The 18,693-nt window shown below is 49.4% G+C and overlaps 1 protein-coding gene across 3 annotated transcripts in view; it reads right to left on the reverse strand.

The window, feature by feature from the left end:
* Positions 1–18,693, reverse strand: part of PHF11 (PHD finger protein 11) — a 1,101,640-nt gene that overhangs the window by 459,959 nt on the left and 622,988 nt on the right. For all 3 annotated transcript variants that reach the window (XM_069639873.1, XM_069639871.1, XM_069639872.1), the window contains exon 7: positions 13,869–13,906. In XM_069639873.1, the coding sequence (XP_069495974.1) occupies positions 13,869–13,906 (38 nt within the window). The remainder of the gene's footprint in view (positions 1–13,868; positions 13,907–18,693) is intronic.

Consider the following 18,693-nt stretch of genomic DNA (forward strand, 5'->3'; position numbering starts at 1 on the left):
ACAACAACTCAACATTAAGCATCTCTTACCTCCTCACCAGACTCACCTTAAGCGAACAGGTTGCGCAGCACTGCTTGGCCAACTCTGGACTCCTCCCTGGACTCCCGATCGATGCAGTAGAATCTCGTGAAGGTGGGCGTGGACCTCCACGTAGCAGCCCTGCAGATGTCCAGCAGGGGCACACCAGACAGGAACGCCGTGGTAGCAGCAATCCCTCTGGTCGAATGGGCTCTCGGACGGCCGGGCAGCGGTCGGTTTGCCAACCGGTGACAGTGCATGATGCAGCCGGAGAGCCATCTGGAAATGGAAGCCTTCGGAGCCTTCCCTTGATTCACAGGTCCAAAGTTCACAAACAGCTGTGACGTCTTCCGAAAACTCTTTGTGGTCCACGTAGAACTTCAGCGCTCTAGCCACATCCAGCGAGTGCAAAGTCCTATCGGCCAGAGACAAAGGCGACGGGAAGAAAACTGGCAACACCAAGGGCTCGTTGAGGTGGAAGTCCAACAACACTTTGGGCATAAAGGAGGGGTGCGTCCTCAGCACCACCCTCGTGTCGTGAAAAGTCAAGTATGGAGGCTTGCAAGATAGGGCCTGGATCTCTCCCACTCATCCTGCGGAGGTGATGGCCACAAGAAATGCTGTCTTCCACGACAGGAACTTCAACGGCGCCGAGTGCATAGGCTCGAATGGGGCACCACGTTGAGCTCCCACGCCGGGGCAGGGGCCTTCACCGGCAGGAATGATCGGAACAGTCCCTTCATAAATTCCTTCACCAGGCGATGAGACCACAAGGACGCCTGTCCTGTAGTTCTGGTGTATAGGGAAATGGCAGCCAGATGTATTTTGATGGAGGCGTGAGCCAGTCCAGCTTTGGCCAGCGACAGTAGGTACAGCAATACTTGAGGGGCCGCAATCCGCAGAGGGTTAATCTTCTGTGCATGGCACCTCTTCCACTTATGTCCAGAACATTTGAGAGTTGAGGACGCCCTGGCTTTTGCAAGAACCTCTCTGCAGTCAGCCGGGATATCGTATCCTCCAAACTCTAGTGCTGCAGGAGCCAAGCCTGCAAGTTCAGCGACACCGGATCATGATGGAGAATGGTGCCTCCTTCTCTGGAGAGAAGATCTGCGTCCGTCGCTAGCTTGATAGGTGGGGACGCTGACAAGTCCAGAAGGGCCGGGAACCAGATCTGTCTCGACCATGCCGATGCGACTAGGATCATCCTGCACCTGGACCTCTTGAGCTGTTTGATGAGACGGAGTAGCAACGGCAACGGAGGGAACGCGTACAGGAACAGGCCGTCCCAAGGGAACGAGAAAGCATCGCCCATGCTCCTCGGCTGGGCGAACATGCTGGCGAACCTCTGGCACTTGGAGTTCGCCGCCATCGCGAACAGGTCGATCTGGGGTTTGCCCCATCGTTGAAAGAGCCGATCCACCTGGTCCTGGCGTAGTTCCCACTCGTGGCACGAGTGCAGCTCCCTGCTGAGTGAGTCGGCAATGGTGTTTTTGATTCCTGCCAGGTTGAAGGGAACCAGAAACATCCCCTGGGCGACGGCCCAGTGCCACATATCCTGGGCCTCCTTGGATAGGGCTGGGGATCTGGTGCCTCCCTGCTTCCAGATGTAGAACATCCTGGTGGTGTTGTCGGTAAAGATCCTCACCACTTTGTCCTTGAGGGACGGAAGGAACGATTTGAGCGCCCAGAACACGGCTCGTAGCTCCAGGATGTTGATGTGAAGAGACCTCTCCTCCGGGAGCCAGAGGCCTCTTGCGTGGAGATCTCCGGTGTGGGCCCCCCATCCCTCCAGGGAGGCCTCAGTTGTTAACGTCTCCTGATACGCTGGGGCCTGAAAGTCCATGCCCGCCGAGAGGTGTGCACGGGCACCCCACCATAGAATCGCCCAACGGAACTCCTCGTCGAGCGGGATCCTGTCTTCGAAGCAGCCCGCCACTTGAATCCAGCGGGCATCGAGGAACTCTTGTAGCGGACGCATCCGAAGTCTGCAAAGGGGCACAGGGTAGATGCACGAGGACATCATCCCAGGGAGGGACTTGATGGACCTCACTCTGGCCACATCCGTGGCTAATAGGCGCTGCACCTTGCCCAAAATGGCCTTCGTCCTTTCTTCCGACGGAGATGCCAATCGCTTCACTGTATCGAGCTTCGTTCCCAGAAAAAATGCAACCTGCAACGGGACCAGATGGGATTTGGAGTAGTTGATGGCGAATCCCAGCTCCGTGAGCAGGCGGACGGTCCTCGCTGTGTGTTCGACGGCGAGTTCTCTTGACCTTGCACAGATAAGCCAGTCGTCCAGTTAGGGGTAGACGTGGATTCCTTGCAGGCACAGCCGCGCCGCCACCGGTGCAAGCACTTGGTGAACACCCTGGGTGCCGACTTTAATCCGAACGGCAGGGCTCTGAATTTGTAGTGACGCCCCTGGACTACGAATCTGAGGAACCTTCTGTGTCCTTTTAGAATGGGGATGTGGAAGTAAGCATCCCCCAGGTCCAGTGACGATAGGAAGTCGCCCTCCTCCAGCTGTCCCAGCACTTGCTGGAGGGTGACCATCCTGAATTTCTGTGCCTTGATGTACTTGTTCAACCGACGCAGGTCCAGGATGGGGCGCTAACCGCCTGTCTTCTTTCGGACGAGGAAGTATCTTGAGTATACTCCGGAGCCCCGGAGCCTCTTGGGGACGAGCTCGATGGCTCCCTTCCAGAGCATCGCCCTTACCTCCAACAGCAGTTGAGGGACGTGATTCTCCTTCCTGGCCACAGGAGGAATGCGAGGACACTTCTTTTGAAATTCCAGCGAGTGTCTGCGGGCTAGGGTGTCCAGCACCCAACGGTCGGTGGAGATGGACTCCCACACGGTGACGAACTTCGTCAGCCGGCCTCCCACCGGGGTGCTTCGGTGGGGGCCCGACGCTACAGCCGGTTCAGTCCTGCTTGGAAGAGGCCTTGCTGCCTTGGCTTCCTTGCCGACGGCGGCGGGACTCTCCTTGCTTGCCGCGGCCTCTGTATGCCTCCTCGGACGAAGAGCGGGCCGCCCGGCGGTAAGTAGAAGAGCTGCCGCTGCATCCCTTGGAGGCTCCCGGTCTGCCTCCAGAGCTCCGAAAGGGCCGCCGTTGCTGAAGGACTCCTAGGGCTCGGGCTGTTTCCGTGTCTGTCTTGATGGCCTGGAGGGACTCATCCACCGTCTTTCCAAACAGGTTGTTGCCGCCGAACGGCATGTCCAAAACTCTGGTCTGGACGTCCTGGCGAAAGTCCGTCGCCTTGAGCCATCCTCGTCGTCGGAGGCAAACCCTGTTGCCCAGTTGGCGAAATCCGGTATCGGCAATGTCCGCTGCCACCGTTATGGCGTGATCCGATGCCACCTCTCCTTCCTGCAGAATCTGTAGGGCCTCCGCCCTCTTGTCATCCGGTAGGAAGTCTAGCAGAGGAGCTATCTTGAACCAAAGCTCCCTGTCGTAACGGGCCACAATCGCTAAGGCATTGGCTGCCTTAATCGTCGTCGCCGCCAACGAGAAGACTCGTCCCATGGAGTCCAACTTCTTGTCCTCGCTGTCCGGCAGGGAAGTGGAAGTTGAAGCCGCCGCACCGCTGCTTTCTTCTTGGCCGCTGCCAAGATGACAGAGTCCGGCATGGGCTGGGCCCTGAGGCACAAGGGGGCGGCATCGGGGACCTGGTACTTCTTCTCGTACCTGTCCCTCTTGGCGGGTGTCGTGGAAGGGTTCTTGAGGATAGCCAGCCCCTCGTCCCAGATGTCGTGGAGCAACGGCACCGCAAGGACCGTCTTTCTCTTGGCCTCTCGTCGTTGGTAAAGAAACCCTTCCTTTTTCTGTTCCTCAGGGCAGAGCTGGAAGAGCTCGGATGCCCTGGTTATCATGGCGTGAAAAGAGGCAATTTCGTCAGGCGGAGAAGCCCGAGGGGGGGGGGTGATGACGGGATGTCCGTTGTGTCATCGCCGCCGTCGTCATCCGTCCCCGTCGCTGTATCCATCGCCGTATCCTCTCAAGGGTCCGGCGAGGGGGATGAGGGGTCCACAGGTCGCGCGGGCATGAAGGGCGGAGCGGGGTGGACTCTCCTCCGCTTGTTCGGAGGGCTTTCCGACGGGCCTGGTTCTGGATCCTCCGTCGGGGTCTGTGGTAACCTCGTCCTTATCTCAGTACATAAGGATTGGATCGCCAACAAAATGGCCGCCGAGCAATCCTGGGGCTCGGGTAATGGCTGCAACGGACGGGATGGCTGCTCCACTGGGACCTCGTCATCGCCATCTTCGATCACATCAGCGGGAACCGTCCCCTGGGATCGAACCTTCTCGAACCTCTCGTTGAGGCCTATGAGCCTCTCGTTGAGGCCTTTCACGGTTTCCGAGTCCGTAATGGCCACCGCCCCCCCTCTTTTTCCACCGGGGTCTTAACGATGGTCTGGAAAGAGGATTCCCTCCGCAGCGGCAGGGAAACTCTGGGCCCCGAGGCCGCCTCCACTGGCGTAGCCTCTGCCGGCTTTGCCAGGGCCGCTGCCACAACCTTGATAGAGGCCTTTGCCGGGTGGATCAAGGCCCTCACCACCTTAGGTGCGTCCTGGGCCTTGATTTTGGGGGGAGGGTCATCGCCTCGCTCCCCCTCGCTCCCTTCGAGATCGACCGGGGCCTCTCCAGAAGATTACCCGGGTTCTCGGACTTCCTCTTCCCCGAACCAGAGTGCTGGCTCGTGGTTGATTGTGCCGGGGAAGTCGCGCCCTGCCTGGCAGCCGAGGAGCCCGACCTTTCGGCGCTCCCAGTGCCCGCAGACTAGCGGTGCTTGGCCTTCTGTTGGGCCCCCGTCGCCGGGGCGCCCTCACAGGACTTAGAAGACTGCTCAGACTTTTTCTTCGCCTTCTCACCTGCTGTGCCCTTCTCCAGCCAGGCGGCGAGGCGGGAACGACGATCTTGCTTGGTCCGTTCTGACAGGTTCTTGCAGAACGCACAGTCCTTCTCCACGTGCGTCTTGTCCTCATGAAGGCAGTAAAGACATCTCGAATGCTTGTCCTCCTTGAAAACATTTTGCAATCCGCATCCTGGGCAGCTCCTGAACAGCTTGGATCCGGGCGTCGAGCTTCCCTTGTCCTGGGCCATGTCCGTTGAGGTAGGCCACAGATCTTCTGGAATCCTCCAAGAAGCGTAACTCGACACAAACTTCACCCTTGAGGGGCGTAGAAGAATTCCGAAACGGGTCCCCGTTATCGGAAGTAGAAACGGTGGAGCTTGAGGCTCGATTAACCAAAAAAAAGAGAAAAAATCTCCTGAAAAAAACGTGAAAATGCAGTAAAAGCTTGAGAGCTAAAGACAAGGACTCCCAACACTTGAAAGTGCGGTAAAAATCTGAGGGGCTTAGGTAGAGAGCAGTCATTGGCTGGGGGCAGTATGACCCAGAGATCAGTGATTGGTTACTACTAAGAAAGACAGATCAGAAACGAAACTGATACTGATTTTTTCTTTACCAAGGATTCCCGGCCTGACGACGGGGAATATTCATGAGCATGTGAATCCATGCCAGACCCTATGCTGGAGAAAAGGTGTTATTCTGGGACCCGCAGGGATCAAGAAATCCAAGGTAGCATGTCTTACTCGCATGTATTTAACCCAGCCATGCACCAACTTAAGAAAGACAGGAATAGGGAGATTCGCCTCTTACTGAAAATGTCTGGTATTCATTTACTCAAGGGTATGTTAAGTAAGGTAAAAAATAAATGGAAAACTAGAGCTAGAATTTTAAGAGCCTCACTCTATCAGAGGGATGCAGAAAACATGTTGCATGCTGTTTTGTATGTTAACACCCGGAACAAGAGAGACGAAGCCCAGGTTAGAGGACAAACAGTTGCATTCCCTCTGAAGTGTGGGCAGGTCATTTCTGTACTCTGTATTGCCCCCCCAGATATCAAGTGGACGGTGCCCCTGGAGATTGGGTTGAGTCAATGGAATATTCCATTTGCACTGATGGACATACAGAGATTGATTGCCCGCTGCTCGGCATCCAGGGCTCCTGGCCCAAATTTGCTCGCAAACGCAGTTTTTAAAGGGAACCCAGACTTATGGGCAAGAATTCTGTTTTTCTTGTTTAAAGATATTTTATTCACCAGAGTTTTTCCGAAGAGCTGGCACATGTCGTGTGTAGTCCCTATTCACAAAAAGCGCGATAGGACTGCTCCTTCCAGCTACAGACCCATCGCATTGCTGGATGGCGACTCCAAGATTTTTGCTTCTCTAATTTTGGAGCCTATACAGAATTGGATGGAGGCCTATGGGATCCTTTTCCCCCTTTCAATTTGGCTTCAGAAAGTTTGTGGGCACAGACGCAGGCAGGCTCTTGATAAATATCATGCAGCAACAGGCACAGATTGTGGGCAGTATTCCCATTTATCTGGCTTCAATAGATTTTACGTCAGCGTTCGATTTAGTGAATAGAACCACACTTTGTGGTAAACTGTATGCACTGGTATGCCTGCTCCACTGCTCTTGATTCTTTACCATTCCCATGCAGACTGAAAAATAAGGGTGCGACTGAACATCGATGGATCCCTGTCCGAGGAAATCAAGGCCGGTAATGGCCTCAGACAGGGCTGCACCTTTGCTCCTACTGTTTTTAATCTTTATATCTCGGATGTTGGTCCCTACCTGGAAGGAGCATCGTTTGCTGCACCAAAAGAAGAAGGAGCTAAGGTTGTCTGGTCGGCCTACGCAGACGACATTATTTTGTATGATTGTACCCCTATTGGTCTGCAGTGTCTGTTTGTCTCTCTTAAAAACTATACCCAGGATAACTCATTAGTAATCAATCGAGCCAAAACCTTCATACTACGTTTAAGTCATAGAAAAAGTCATATTATGTATTCATGGTTTTTAGATCATGTGAAATTAACAGTGTGTCACTCCTTTAGATACCTTGGTTATCCTATTTTTGATTAAACAAAAAAGATCAATATCCGTAACCATCAGGATAAGAAAGTCAGTCCTCCGATTGCTCAATTACATAAAATAGACTCTAAATATAGGAAATTCTCCCTCTTACCGTGCATTCGCATGTATAAACATAAAACGGTAGCTCAGTTCTGTTATGGCCTTGAACTTGCGCCGCTCTGGTGCAGGAAGGAAATCGTTAAATATGAGGCCCGATTTCTGAGATCTCTGGTTTGGTGCATACCAAAATGTGTTCCAGCCACCGCCATTCGTTATGAATTCGGGCTATTCTCCTTATCATGTATAATCGAGTCGCGACGTATCACACTATACAGGAAACTGTTGGTGGGCTCTGACACCAATTTGTATGGAACCATTAGCAGAGGGCTTGTTAAGGGTAATCCAGTATATATTGTTCTACAGGAACTGGAAAAGGAGGCTTTGGTTTCTCTTGGTAAAGGGGGGTATCGCGGGAACTCCTGATTCTGAATCCAATGAAGGTTAAGAGCATCCTGCAGCTCTGCGAATGAATACTACGGTCGCTGATGTTCTGGATAAAAAACTCTATTACCAACTAGTATCCAACAAAAAATTGGGTGTCATGGAACAATACTTACTTAAGTTTCTGAGTAAAGTGTGGAGGCAAGCATTTATGAGGTTCAGGTTTAATGTACTAGAAATAGGAATGATATTGAACATTAGGTCAGATGGTCAAGATACTTTATATCGATGCAGATTCTGAAGAAATGAGGATCAGGAGGAGACTCTGGAACACATTCTAACTGAATGCAATAGCCTAAGACAAGAACATATTAAATGCTTTTCGGAGTTTGTTCCAAATACCGAATGTGTCGATCTTTAAGCATTATGGCAGGAGATGCTACATGGAAAGAGAGTTAAGCTACAAATGACTGTGATGGGATCATTGTTTAGATTTACTTTGGGAAATGAATGAATGAATGGTCCATAATGTTGGGACTAAAAGATCGAGTATCAGCAGTTTTACAAAATTTTATGTATGGTTTTATGTCTTGTGTTTCTGTTTTAACATTTTAAGTCGTGTATATTCGTTTCTTGTATCATTGAATGTATAACTGTATTTGAATCTATGCGACTCATGTATTTGGTCTTTGGTTGTAAATATAATTCCTTTTTTTGTAAAGGTTACTGTGTAACCAAAACAAATAAAAAAAATTAAAAAAAAGTATTAAGAAGTATTAAGCGTCCACATTGTCTTTTCAAATGTATCCTCTTTGTCAATTGTTTTTGCAAGAAGTGCCTGTTGGTGGATGCCATACAGTGTAACTCAGTGTTTTCCCCCTTCCCGCTTTTGGCCAGCTCTTGTGGGTCCTTCACTGATCAGCGAACCGGAGGGTCAGATGGATATAAGCATCTGCGGCGTCTGAAGTTGCCTTTGCCTGCATGTGTCCAAATAGACAGAATAAATATGCCCCCCACTAAGGAATGAGACCTAAGTTAAATAACAAACTTGGCATGCAAGAACTGGCTGAAAGCAAAACAATGCATGAAAGGGGGCTATTGGTGTTAAGTAGGTGCATTCTGACCTATATTTTTATGGGGGAATGTGTTAGCAGTCGTTGCTTTCGGATGCCTTATCAGAAGGGATGATCTTTGATTTGCGGCCTTTGGAGTCTTGCGATTTCAAACAAAGTGGGGATAGGTGTTAGTGTTACAAAAATATATGACCACTCTAGATTAGGTATATGGTAGGTAAATTTGAGGTGTTGCGGGGGTAGGGTCTGGTGACCAGGTGTGTTCAAAGGGAATAGGGGTAATGGGTGCAGGGGGCCGCAGCCTGGCAGGGAGTGGTTGGAGATGGCATGAGTCAGTCAGCAGAGATGGGTGGGGCACTAAGGTTGGAGCAGGCTTGGTCTCAAATTCTTGGATGAGCACATTTTGTCAGGGCTCGATACTCGCTACTTGCAAAAAGGAATAACTGCATTTCTGTGCATTTTAGGAAGGACACAAATTGGAGTTCCAAGTATATACATTAGCACAGCGTTAATACACTTATATGAAACGTGGGTGATGCAAATTGGTACAGGAGGGGTGGAGATGTCTCCCATTTTAGCTTATACTTATACTACCAACCCATTACCACAGTCCCCTTGCTTCTCAAAATCCTAGACAAAGCCGCCCACTTCCAAATCCAACAATACCTCGAAACCAATGCCATCCTAGGAAAAAGACAATCAGGCTTCTGCAAAGGACACGGCACAGAAACCGCCCTTTTAGATTTAAAAAACCAAATTGCCAAAATAATGGACACTGGCAAACCAGCACTCCTGTTACTCCTGACTCTCTCCGCCGCATTTGACCTGGTTTATCACAATATCCTGACCTCCCACCTCTCCAACGCAGCCCACTTCTCTACAAGAGCCACCTCCTGGATAACTTCCTTCTTAGAGGGAAGAGCCATGAAGGTTTACTCCGATCAAGCTAATGCACCTCCCACGACCATCCATTGCGAGTGACCCCAAGGGTCATGCACCGCACCTACCCATTACAACCTATTCACGAAGCCTCTATTCGACAAACTAGATTTGCTCGGCATTACCTACACAAACTATGCCGACGATACGCAAGTACTCCTCCCTCTCACCGGTTCATACGATCAGGACGCAGCAGCCCTCCTCCATATCTACTCTACCATCCAAACCTGGATGGTAGCCAATGGACTCTGCCTAAATGGAGAAAAAACGGAGATCATCCTCCTAGGCCCCAAGGAAAAACTACCCAAACTTGACCAAAAATATAACAATTTCACCATTGACAACTTCAGCATACCTGTCTCCTCCACCGTAAAGACCCTAGGAGTCTATTTGGATTCGACCCTCTCAATGACTCGTCAGGTCAGCGCCATTGCGTTGGCCCCTGCGCACACCACCAAACTCAATAGGAGCAAAATTAGACTACTCGAACGCCCTCCTTACAGGGCGTTAAACCAGACCTCAAACCAGAATCTCCACTACTGCAACTAGTACAAACCAAAAGCGCTTTGTGGAAGCCCTCAGCATCCCCAAAAGGGAACACATTACCCAGGGTAGGCGTGCCGCCCACTGGCTCCCAGTTAAAGAAAGGATCAACTTCAAGATACTTACCCTAACGCACAAATGCATCAATCACTGTGCCTCATTTTACCTAGCAGACACCATTATCAGAGACCCATCCACACGCCCCAAACAAAGTCATCACGGCAATGAACTTTGCGTACCCCCCATTAAATAGTTAACACAGGAGGCATCAGCTTCCCACATATAGCTCCCAAACTATGGAATGCCCAACCCAACGTGCTCAGAGCTGAACCCACACTCTCCACCTTTCACAAAACCCTCAAAACCACCCTGTTCATATAGCCCTCTCCGCCCGCTACCTCCCTCCCTACCCTTATCCCTTCCACCCAGCCTCCTCCTCCCATGTCCTGATTCCTGTAACTAAAATAGGTCTACGCATACTCTGAACAGCAGGATCATGTAACTAAATGTTGATTATATGCCTACCCTGTCAACAATAAGTTCTATGCTTTTTCCTATGTAACCAGCAAGTATCTCTGTAACAGTGCCACGATGCCCAAGGGCTGATGCATGCTTTATAAATGCTAATAAATAAATAAATATGTCATTTGCCTGGTACGGGACTGGTGCAGGGGGGCGGGATATACTACCTCTCCTCCAACATTTGTTAGTGCACGGGGGTTCAGTGGAGATGGAAGGGCACTTGGATTTATGACTTGTCAGTGTCTCACGGTATCCGCAGAGCACATTCCTCCGCGAAAACAGGGCACACGCAAATGTGACAATGGGGAGGACACTAACTGGAACTGTTGTCATAAAATAACTAAATCACTATCAATATAGAAGAGTAAAAAAGTATTCACGATTGTGCGGCATTTCTGGAATCGGTGCGCAGAACCACCTTATCCCTGTGGACTGTAACAAAAGGGTCTAGAACTGAAAGAGCCTGTAGTTCGCTAACCCTTCCAATAGAAGTGATAGCCACTAGGAAGGCCGTCTTGTAAGTAAGGTCTCTTAGACTTGCTTGATGCATTCGCTCAAAGGGAGACCCCATGAGTTTGGTTAAAACCACATTTAGATCCCATCCGGGAGCTGGTTTAGAAATGGTGGGGTGAATTCTTTTAACCCCTTCCATAAAAGCCTTAATAACAGGTATTTTCCACCACAACACTTTCTGTTGTGACGTAGTGTAGCTGATAGGGTAGCTAGACGAACCTTCAGGGAATTAAAAACCAAACCTGAGTCTAACAAATAAGTTAGGTACAACACAATGTGGGTAGGCGAGCAGTCAATGGGATTGATACCCTTGGTCTTACATCAGATGAGAAAGTGTTTCCACTTACTGGAATAGCAATAACAAGTGTTAGGTTTTTCTAGCCTCCCTGAGTATGTCCATGCATCTTTGAGGGAGTTGAAGGTGTCCAAACTCTATGACCTCAGGAGCCAGGTCGATCTCTGAGAAGCCCCATTCTGCGAAAACGTTGGAGACTATGTCTTCGTGCAGACGCCATTTGTATTCTACGGGCAGTGGGAAATCTCTGCTGAGCACGCTCGCTAGAAGAGTGTGTTCTCCTGGAACGTGTTGTGGCAGTAGGAACATCTTGCGTCTGAGAGCCCACATCCAAATGTTCTGTGACAGCTTGGATAGCCCTGGAGAGTGTATGCCCCCCTGTTTGTTTAGGTAATACATGACTGTGGTGCTGTCTGTCAGGACCAGGACTTTCTTCCCCTGTAGCTTTTTCTGAAAGGCCTCCAGTGCTTTGAATACCGCTAGCAGCTCTAACAGATTTATATGGTTGGACGCTACTTGTGGGGACCACACTCCATGCGCTGTCTGCTGAAGCAGGTGAGCCCCCACCACATGAGAGATGCGTCTGTCGTGAGAGTAGCTTCTACTGCAGGAGTGGTGAGTGGTGAACGTCTTTCCCTTCAAGAGATTTTCCCTCGACCACCACTGCAGAGAGAGAATGAGGGCTGGCGAGACAACTAGCAGATCTTCCCATTGACCGCTGGCCTGACACCACTGGCAGTTGAGCTACTCTTGCATGGAACGCATGCGCAGCCGTGCGTGGGGAACTAAGTAAATGCATGACGCCATCAAACCTAGCAAGCACATGGCCTTGGCCACATATACAGTAGGTTCCTCTGTATGGAGGGGACACTGTCAAGCTGTATGATGTGTCAGAATAAGGCAATAAATTGGGTCTGTGTTGACAGCTTGAGCCCAGGTGGGAGCTGGGTGGGGGGTTCCAACCCTCATGCTAGGTTTTTAGTTGGTTTGGCTGTTTACCAGTACATTTCTATAGAATCATTGAGATGCTAGGGTGAAGGATAGTTTTACAAGCAGGAAGCGTGGAGGTGTTGAAGGGTCAGAAAAGATGTGATTCAGTTGTTCATTGGCTACAGGCACGTGGGTGAGAAAACAAGTGCAGAGTATAAGGGGAAAGATGGATCCTGCCAGATGCGGGTTTTAAAACAAGATCTCACCTGAGTGACATGTAAGGGGGAGTGCTCTACTCAAAGTAATACATGCAAAGTTCGATAAAAGCAGTAATTAAGGAAGGTGCAGTGATGTATATGGGAGACCTTGGCACACCAAAAAACGCTCCTAACAGAATCCTTTATTCTTGCTATGATGTCACTGGCACGTCAGTGTGATTTACCTTTAGACACTCTACACTTGCTGATCTCTGCTTAAGTGAACCTCACACCAAACCATTCATTTGTCTTGTGGATTTTTTTTTTAAATTATGTATTGAATCATAATTATTTTGAAAACTAATTTCAATTCACTCATTATTTTCTCTTTTTACATGCATATCGCTATAGAAAAAAACAAACAGACTTCATGTGTACCACAAATTGTAGCGCTGTTAAAAACTGTCCTGGAGATGTTTCTATTTATGTTTTCATTTTGTCTCGCACTAGCCAGAGCAGTGTCTAATGCATAAACGTTCTCTGGCACTTAGTACTGATTTAGGACATACAATAAGACACCTCTGCTTATAATTGCGTTAATATTATTTTTCCTCTGCACCAGTTTCAGTAGGGTAACCTTGTCACCTCAGAGTCTTTCGGCCCTTACCTTCAAAACCCTAGCACAGGTGTCCCTGTATTGACTGAAGGGAGCCACCCACTGTTAGGAGCTGGAGATTATTTGCACACTAAAAATGTATCCCAACAGAACTTTGTGAAAGGCATCCTTTATTCTTGTTATAATGTGTACTGGCACATCATTGTGATTTATGAACAGCAGAAACACTTGTGTATAGGCGCGTTAGAAATGCCATATCATATCGTATCATATATCAATATGCATCAGAGTAAATATATAGAAGTTAAAACAAGCCAGTTTTAAGCTTGGTCATGTGCAAGATCATAGGTTTTCATCCCTTGGGCATGATAAATGTATATAACCCAGATCACAATGATGTTCAGGAGAACAGCAGGACACTGGGGGTTGTGTTGCATTGTCACACACTGTTCTTTCCAGTTGGACCAGTGTTTGAAGATAGTAGCTAATGTGGGGCCTTACAACCTGGCATTGGTAAGAAGCTACCATCATTAATATTCAGGTTCATTAGGGCTAAATACAACAGTAAGTACCCTGTTTGGGTAGAGGTAAGAAACTGCAAGGTCAATTTGGTGCACAATATAGGCTGGTTTGTACTGTAGTGGCCCCAAGGTTCCTGGGGACACCTATAGTAGAGAGCACAATGTTGGGGTGCTTATATTAAGTGTTTAAAGGATAACTATAAACTACGATTGTGAGAGATATTCCCAGGACCCCATAATATGATTAGCTGAGTTTCTAACACCTTACACATATGAAGAAGAGGTCAAAGTTATTTTTATGATTTGGTGGCCTTTACAACAGTAGTAATTTCTTACCGCACGGAGTACTTGACTTGAATCTTTTGAGCATGTTCCTATAAAACAAAGGGAAAACCAGTTACAAAACAGGGTCTTAAGAACTCAACAAAGCAATGCCAGTTCCAAAACATCAGAATATTTCAATTTCACAGACCATACGCGTCATCGTCGACATTTGTGAACAAGATGCACTAGATCCGCCCATCGCCACAACTAGACTGTCTGCATACAGCCAATCAAAATGTGTGCTCGCAGCACACCTCATTAGGACTCCGGCGCTAAAGCATGGTGCTATCAGCACCAGAGTCCATGCCGGAGTCCGCCATGGAGAAAGGAGGAATTACCACCCCATTCCAAGGTTGGCGGGGCGGTAATTCCCCCTTTCTCCATGGCCCTTCCCCATTCCCATTTTTGCCCCATAGGGCTCAATGGGAATGGGGAAGGCAGCAATTACGGTACCGCAAATTGCGGTACCGTAATTGCCATCAAGGTCCCTTTGCGGGTCCCTACTTTAACGGCTGGTCCAGACCAGCCGTTAAGGTCGGGAGCCGCAAAGGGACCTCGTAGTAAGGCGTTAAGGGGTTAACGGCGCCGCAGCCTTTTACGGCACCGTTAACCCCTTAACGCTGGGTTCGTCTCCCCCAAAAAACAGAAACAGTGACAACCATTTTAGAACAGCAATTTCAGGCAATGTTTTGCACTGTGCATGCAAGAGTATTTACTATTGCCTTCATTCCTTTTGTGACTATGTGCAGTTGTATCTATTTTTATGAGGTGTTTGTATAATTGGATTTCTTTTGCTTAACATTTATGACTGCAGGATTGTGACTCAAATGAAGGAAGCCATGCTTTTATTTTCTCACTGCATCTTGACAAAGGGCAGTGCATACCTCAAGCTCAATGCCCGTCAAGGTCAACATTTTAATTAAGGTTTCTGATCACTGCAATAGCTCACCAAGAAGAACACTTCCAGTTGGGCAGTTGGGGAGGGAGGGACAAGAACATTTACAAATGTTGATCTCAAGTACAGAATAAACATGCGCATGGTTTGACTAACTATGAATTAAAATGTTAGCAAGATTTTTCAAGTGGCCCCTGGTGAGGGCTTACAAAAAACAACCTGTAGTGTTAGGCAGTGTTACCATCAAATTAGACCTGGCTCTCATTTTGGTAAACAATGACTACAATTGTCACGGAGTTCCCCCCTTCTCACCTGAGACCGATCCTTGCTGGACTCCGTGGGCGGTGTCTTCTTGCGGACAGACCTGGACTTGAATAAGGCTGAGTGAGTCTCTTGCGACTCCAGCGTGCGTTTAAGATTCCGGGATGCAGCAATCCGGGATCCGGGAAATGAAGAAGATGTGCTAATGGCGCACGAGTCCAGGAAGCAAGAGGAAAAGGGGAAGGGGCAAGGAATGGAAGTAGAAAAGCTAGGAACCAAGAAAGCAATACTGCGAACTACGGAGCACACGTCTGATCGCTACGTGGCAATAGCATTGAGACGCGTGGAGCCTCGGGGGTGCGGTCTATTAGTAGAATACGTTATGTCCAACGTATAGACCGCGGAAGGCGTGTCATGCTGGACGGCCATGTTGGGAGTGTCAGGGAATGCACGGCCCGTTGCGATAAGGACCAGGAAGACCAAAAGGAGCACGTCCTGTGGGTCATGACAACAATAAGACTTCACTCTTAGCACACAAAAGGTTGTCCACAAAGCATTTATTTATGTGGGAAAGGCTGTTGTGTCCACGTTCGTGCAAGGGTGCAGTGGTGAGGTTTTTAAAAAAGAAAATGTTTTTAAATACAGTTTTACTGTCATTTTTTAAAGCATCATCAACATTGTCATCAAGATGAACAACAAACGGCTCCTGCATTTCGCCCTGACTCCTTACCCTCCCCATTACATGCATTACAACCAACTCCACCTATATCACTGTCAGAAGCGGGTTCCTACGTCATCCTACAACTTTCCCAAGGCAGGCTAATGACCATACTTGTTAAAGAAAGGTAGCCAGGTCCCCTCTATGTCCATTCGTGCCTCGTCTACGAGATGTGTCAAGTACTCCATGTCATAGATGGACCTTACCTTCTGTACTCACTCCGTTTCGGTTGGTGCACCCCACTGTTCCAATACTGAGCCACAGAGCTCCTCGCTGCCACTAATAGGCTGAGGACCATGTGACCCTCCTCCCCCGCATCTTCCCCCTTCTCATGCACTCCCAACAGCAGCAGATGCGGTTCCATATGCCTTTGCACCCCATCCAAGTCTTTGAGCCATCCCAAGACCTCTGTGCAGTATGTCTGTATAAGCGAGCAGCTCCACCACACATGATAGTAGTCACTGTTTGCCCGTTTGCAGCGCCAACAGTTGCAGGTGGGTAATGCCGCCTATGTATCAGCTTAAACACCTGCATTCGATATTGCAAGCATAACATGGACATCTTGACCATCCTACATATTTTGCCCCACAGCTGGTCGGTTAAATATATTCCCAGGTCTTTGGCCCATTTCACACGCGCCGGTAGTATACCAATGGGTTCACGCCTTCTCAATTCCCCATATAGTCGGGATATCAGACCCTTTGTGTTTGTTTCTTGCAACAGTGCTTTCTCGAAGGGGTTGAGCTCCCTCAGTAAATGTTGTCCCCAATTCGGCTTGAACAGAACCCCTTTTAGCTGTAGATACCTGAAGACTGAAAGCTTCCTCATTCCCAGGCATTCCTCTAAACGGGTCAAGAACATGAACTCACCCTTCTCCCACAACTGCCCTGCCCATGAGAGTCCTGCCTTGTACCACGACTGAAATCTTAAGCGGTCTACAATGAAAGTTCTCAAGGGTGGCGCCCAGATAGAGCTGAGGGCCACATCGACAGCCAACGTGTAGCGCCACTCTCATGCCAAATCGACCAAAACACCGTCGAAGGATGCGTCAGAACCCGTCTAAGGATCTCCTTCTGCGGAATACACATTCACTCACCCACTGATACCGGCTCCAGGACTGTGTTATCCATGTGAACCCACTGTTTCTTTGAGTCAGGGTCTAGATGGTCCACCATAATTCTCAGCTGGGCAGCCATGTAATACGCCACAAGATCTGGGAATCCCACCTACCGTCCTCCTTCGGTAACACCAACGTTCTGTACGCTACCTGGGGCTTTGCTGCAGCCCACAAGAAACGTATAAGAGTCCTCTGAGTGTTGGCCAAAAAGGGGTCCGGAACAGTCGTGGGGAGCATCTGAAACAGCTTGGGGAGGACTGTCATCTTAATGCAATACAATCGTGCCATCCACAAGACACCGAACCCTCCCAAACTCTGTAAGTCTGCCTCTATTTTGCCCCATAGCAGGAGATAGTTTGTTTCAAATAGATCTCCTGGATCTCTTGTAATCTCGATCCCAAGGTAGCGGGATCCCGCCTGTTGTGTCATGAATCCCCATTTACCTACCATGTCACTGTCTTTCCGACTCCAATTCCCAGCTAAAAATGTCACAGACTCGTTGAGATTGTGCCTCAACCCTGACAGTTCCCCATTCTCGTTCAGAGCATTTAGAAGGGCAGGCACCGAGGCCAGCGGCTTTATGAGGTACAGCAGTCCATCGTCCACAAACAGGCTCACTTTATATTGCCGTCCTGCCAACGTCACCACAGCTATATCCCTGCAACCCCCCAGGCCAATTACCCATGGCTCCATAACCAACGCATATAACAAAGGTGACAAGGGGCACCCCTGTCGGGTCCCTCTGCTCAGCGTTATTGCCCTGGACGTCCTGCCATTAACAACTACTCTCACGCTTGGGGAAGAGTACAGGGCCACGAGCCGCCCCATTCATCGCTTTCCCATGCCAATCTCCTCCAGGACCCCTTTCATAAAGGGCCAGTTGACCCTGCCAAATGCCTTTCCAGCATCCAGCGAGAGGACCAACCCCCCCTCCCTTTGCACCCCAGGGTCGTTCAATATCTTTAGGGTTAGAATATCAGAGCCTTGCCTGTTTTGAATAAACCCCGTCTGGTCTGTGTGTACTAATCGAGGGAGGTGTACCTCGAACCGAGACGCTAATATTCTCATCAATATCTTTGCATCTACATTTAGCAAAGATATAAGCGTATAAGAGGTGCAATTTGCCTGGTCCTTACCTCGCATGGGGAGCACTGTTATTAACACCCAAAGGAATGTGGGGCGCATATCCTCCACCTTCCGGATGGAGTTTAAGACCCTAGTCAAGGGTCCCACCAGGGCCTCTTGAAACTGCTTGTAGAAGTCAGTTGTAATGCCATTCTCACTTGGCGCCTTGCCCGACTTGAGGTGGCTTATCGCCCACCGGACCACCCCCCTTGTCAGCCGCGGGACAGGAAGCTTCCCCAAAAATTCTTTCACCTCCCTCTCTGGGAATACAAGCTCTCAGAGTCCGCAAAGCAATCCGGGATACTCCCCATGGAGCCAATCAACCCCCCACTTTCATCGTTTAGGCAGTGAACCCTCCTTTCCAACCTGCATTCCCCAACCCTGTTCCCCAATGGCATCCCCACCCTGTCTCCTCTCTCATAATACTGTTGTTTGGTGTAGCCATCTTCTTCACAACCTCCCCTATCAAGAGTCAGTGTAGTTACTGTCGTTTGTCCCACATTGCCCCAGTAATCCCTCCCTGTCCACCACCCATGTTGTTAGCTTTGCCCTCTTCCCCCTCAGCTCCTCCAACACCCACAAATGGATCACTTGGATACCACTTTTAATGGTGCCAATCTCTGCAGTGCTGGGGTGCGGTCCTGCGTCTCTCTTGGCCTTTGCCATATCTCTGCTGTCAGGATATTGGAACTGCACGAGTGTAACCTTCCAGCTCATCCAC

The sequence above is a fragment of the Ambystoma mexicanum genome, chromosome 7q (genome assembly GCF_040938575.1).
Source record: "Ambystoma mexicanum isolate Mex_15411 chromosome 7q, UKY_AmexF1_1, whole genome shotgun sequence".
NCBI lineage: Eukaryota > Metazoa > Chordata > Amphibia > Caudata > Ambystomatidae > Ambystoma > Ambystoma mexicanum.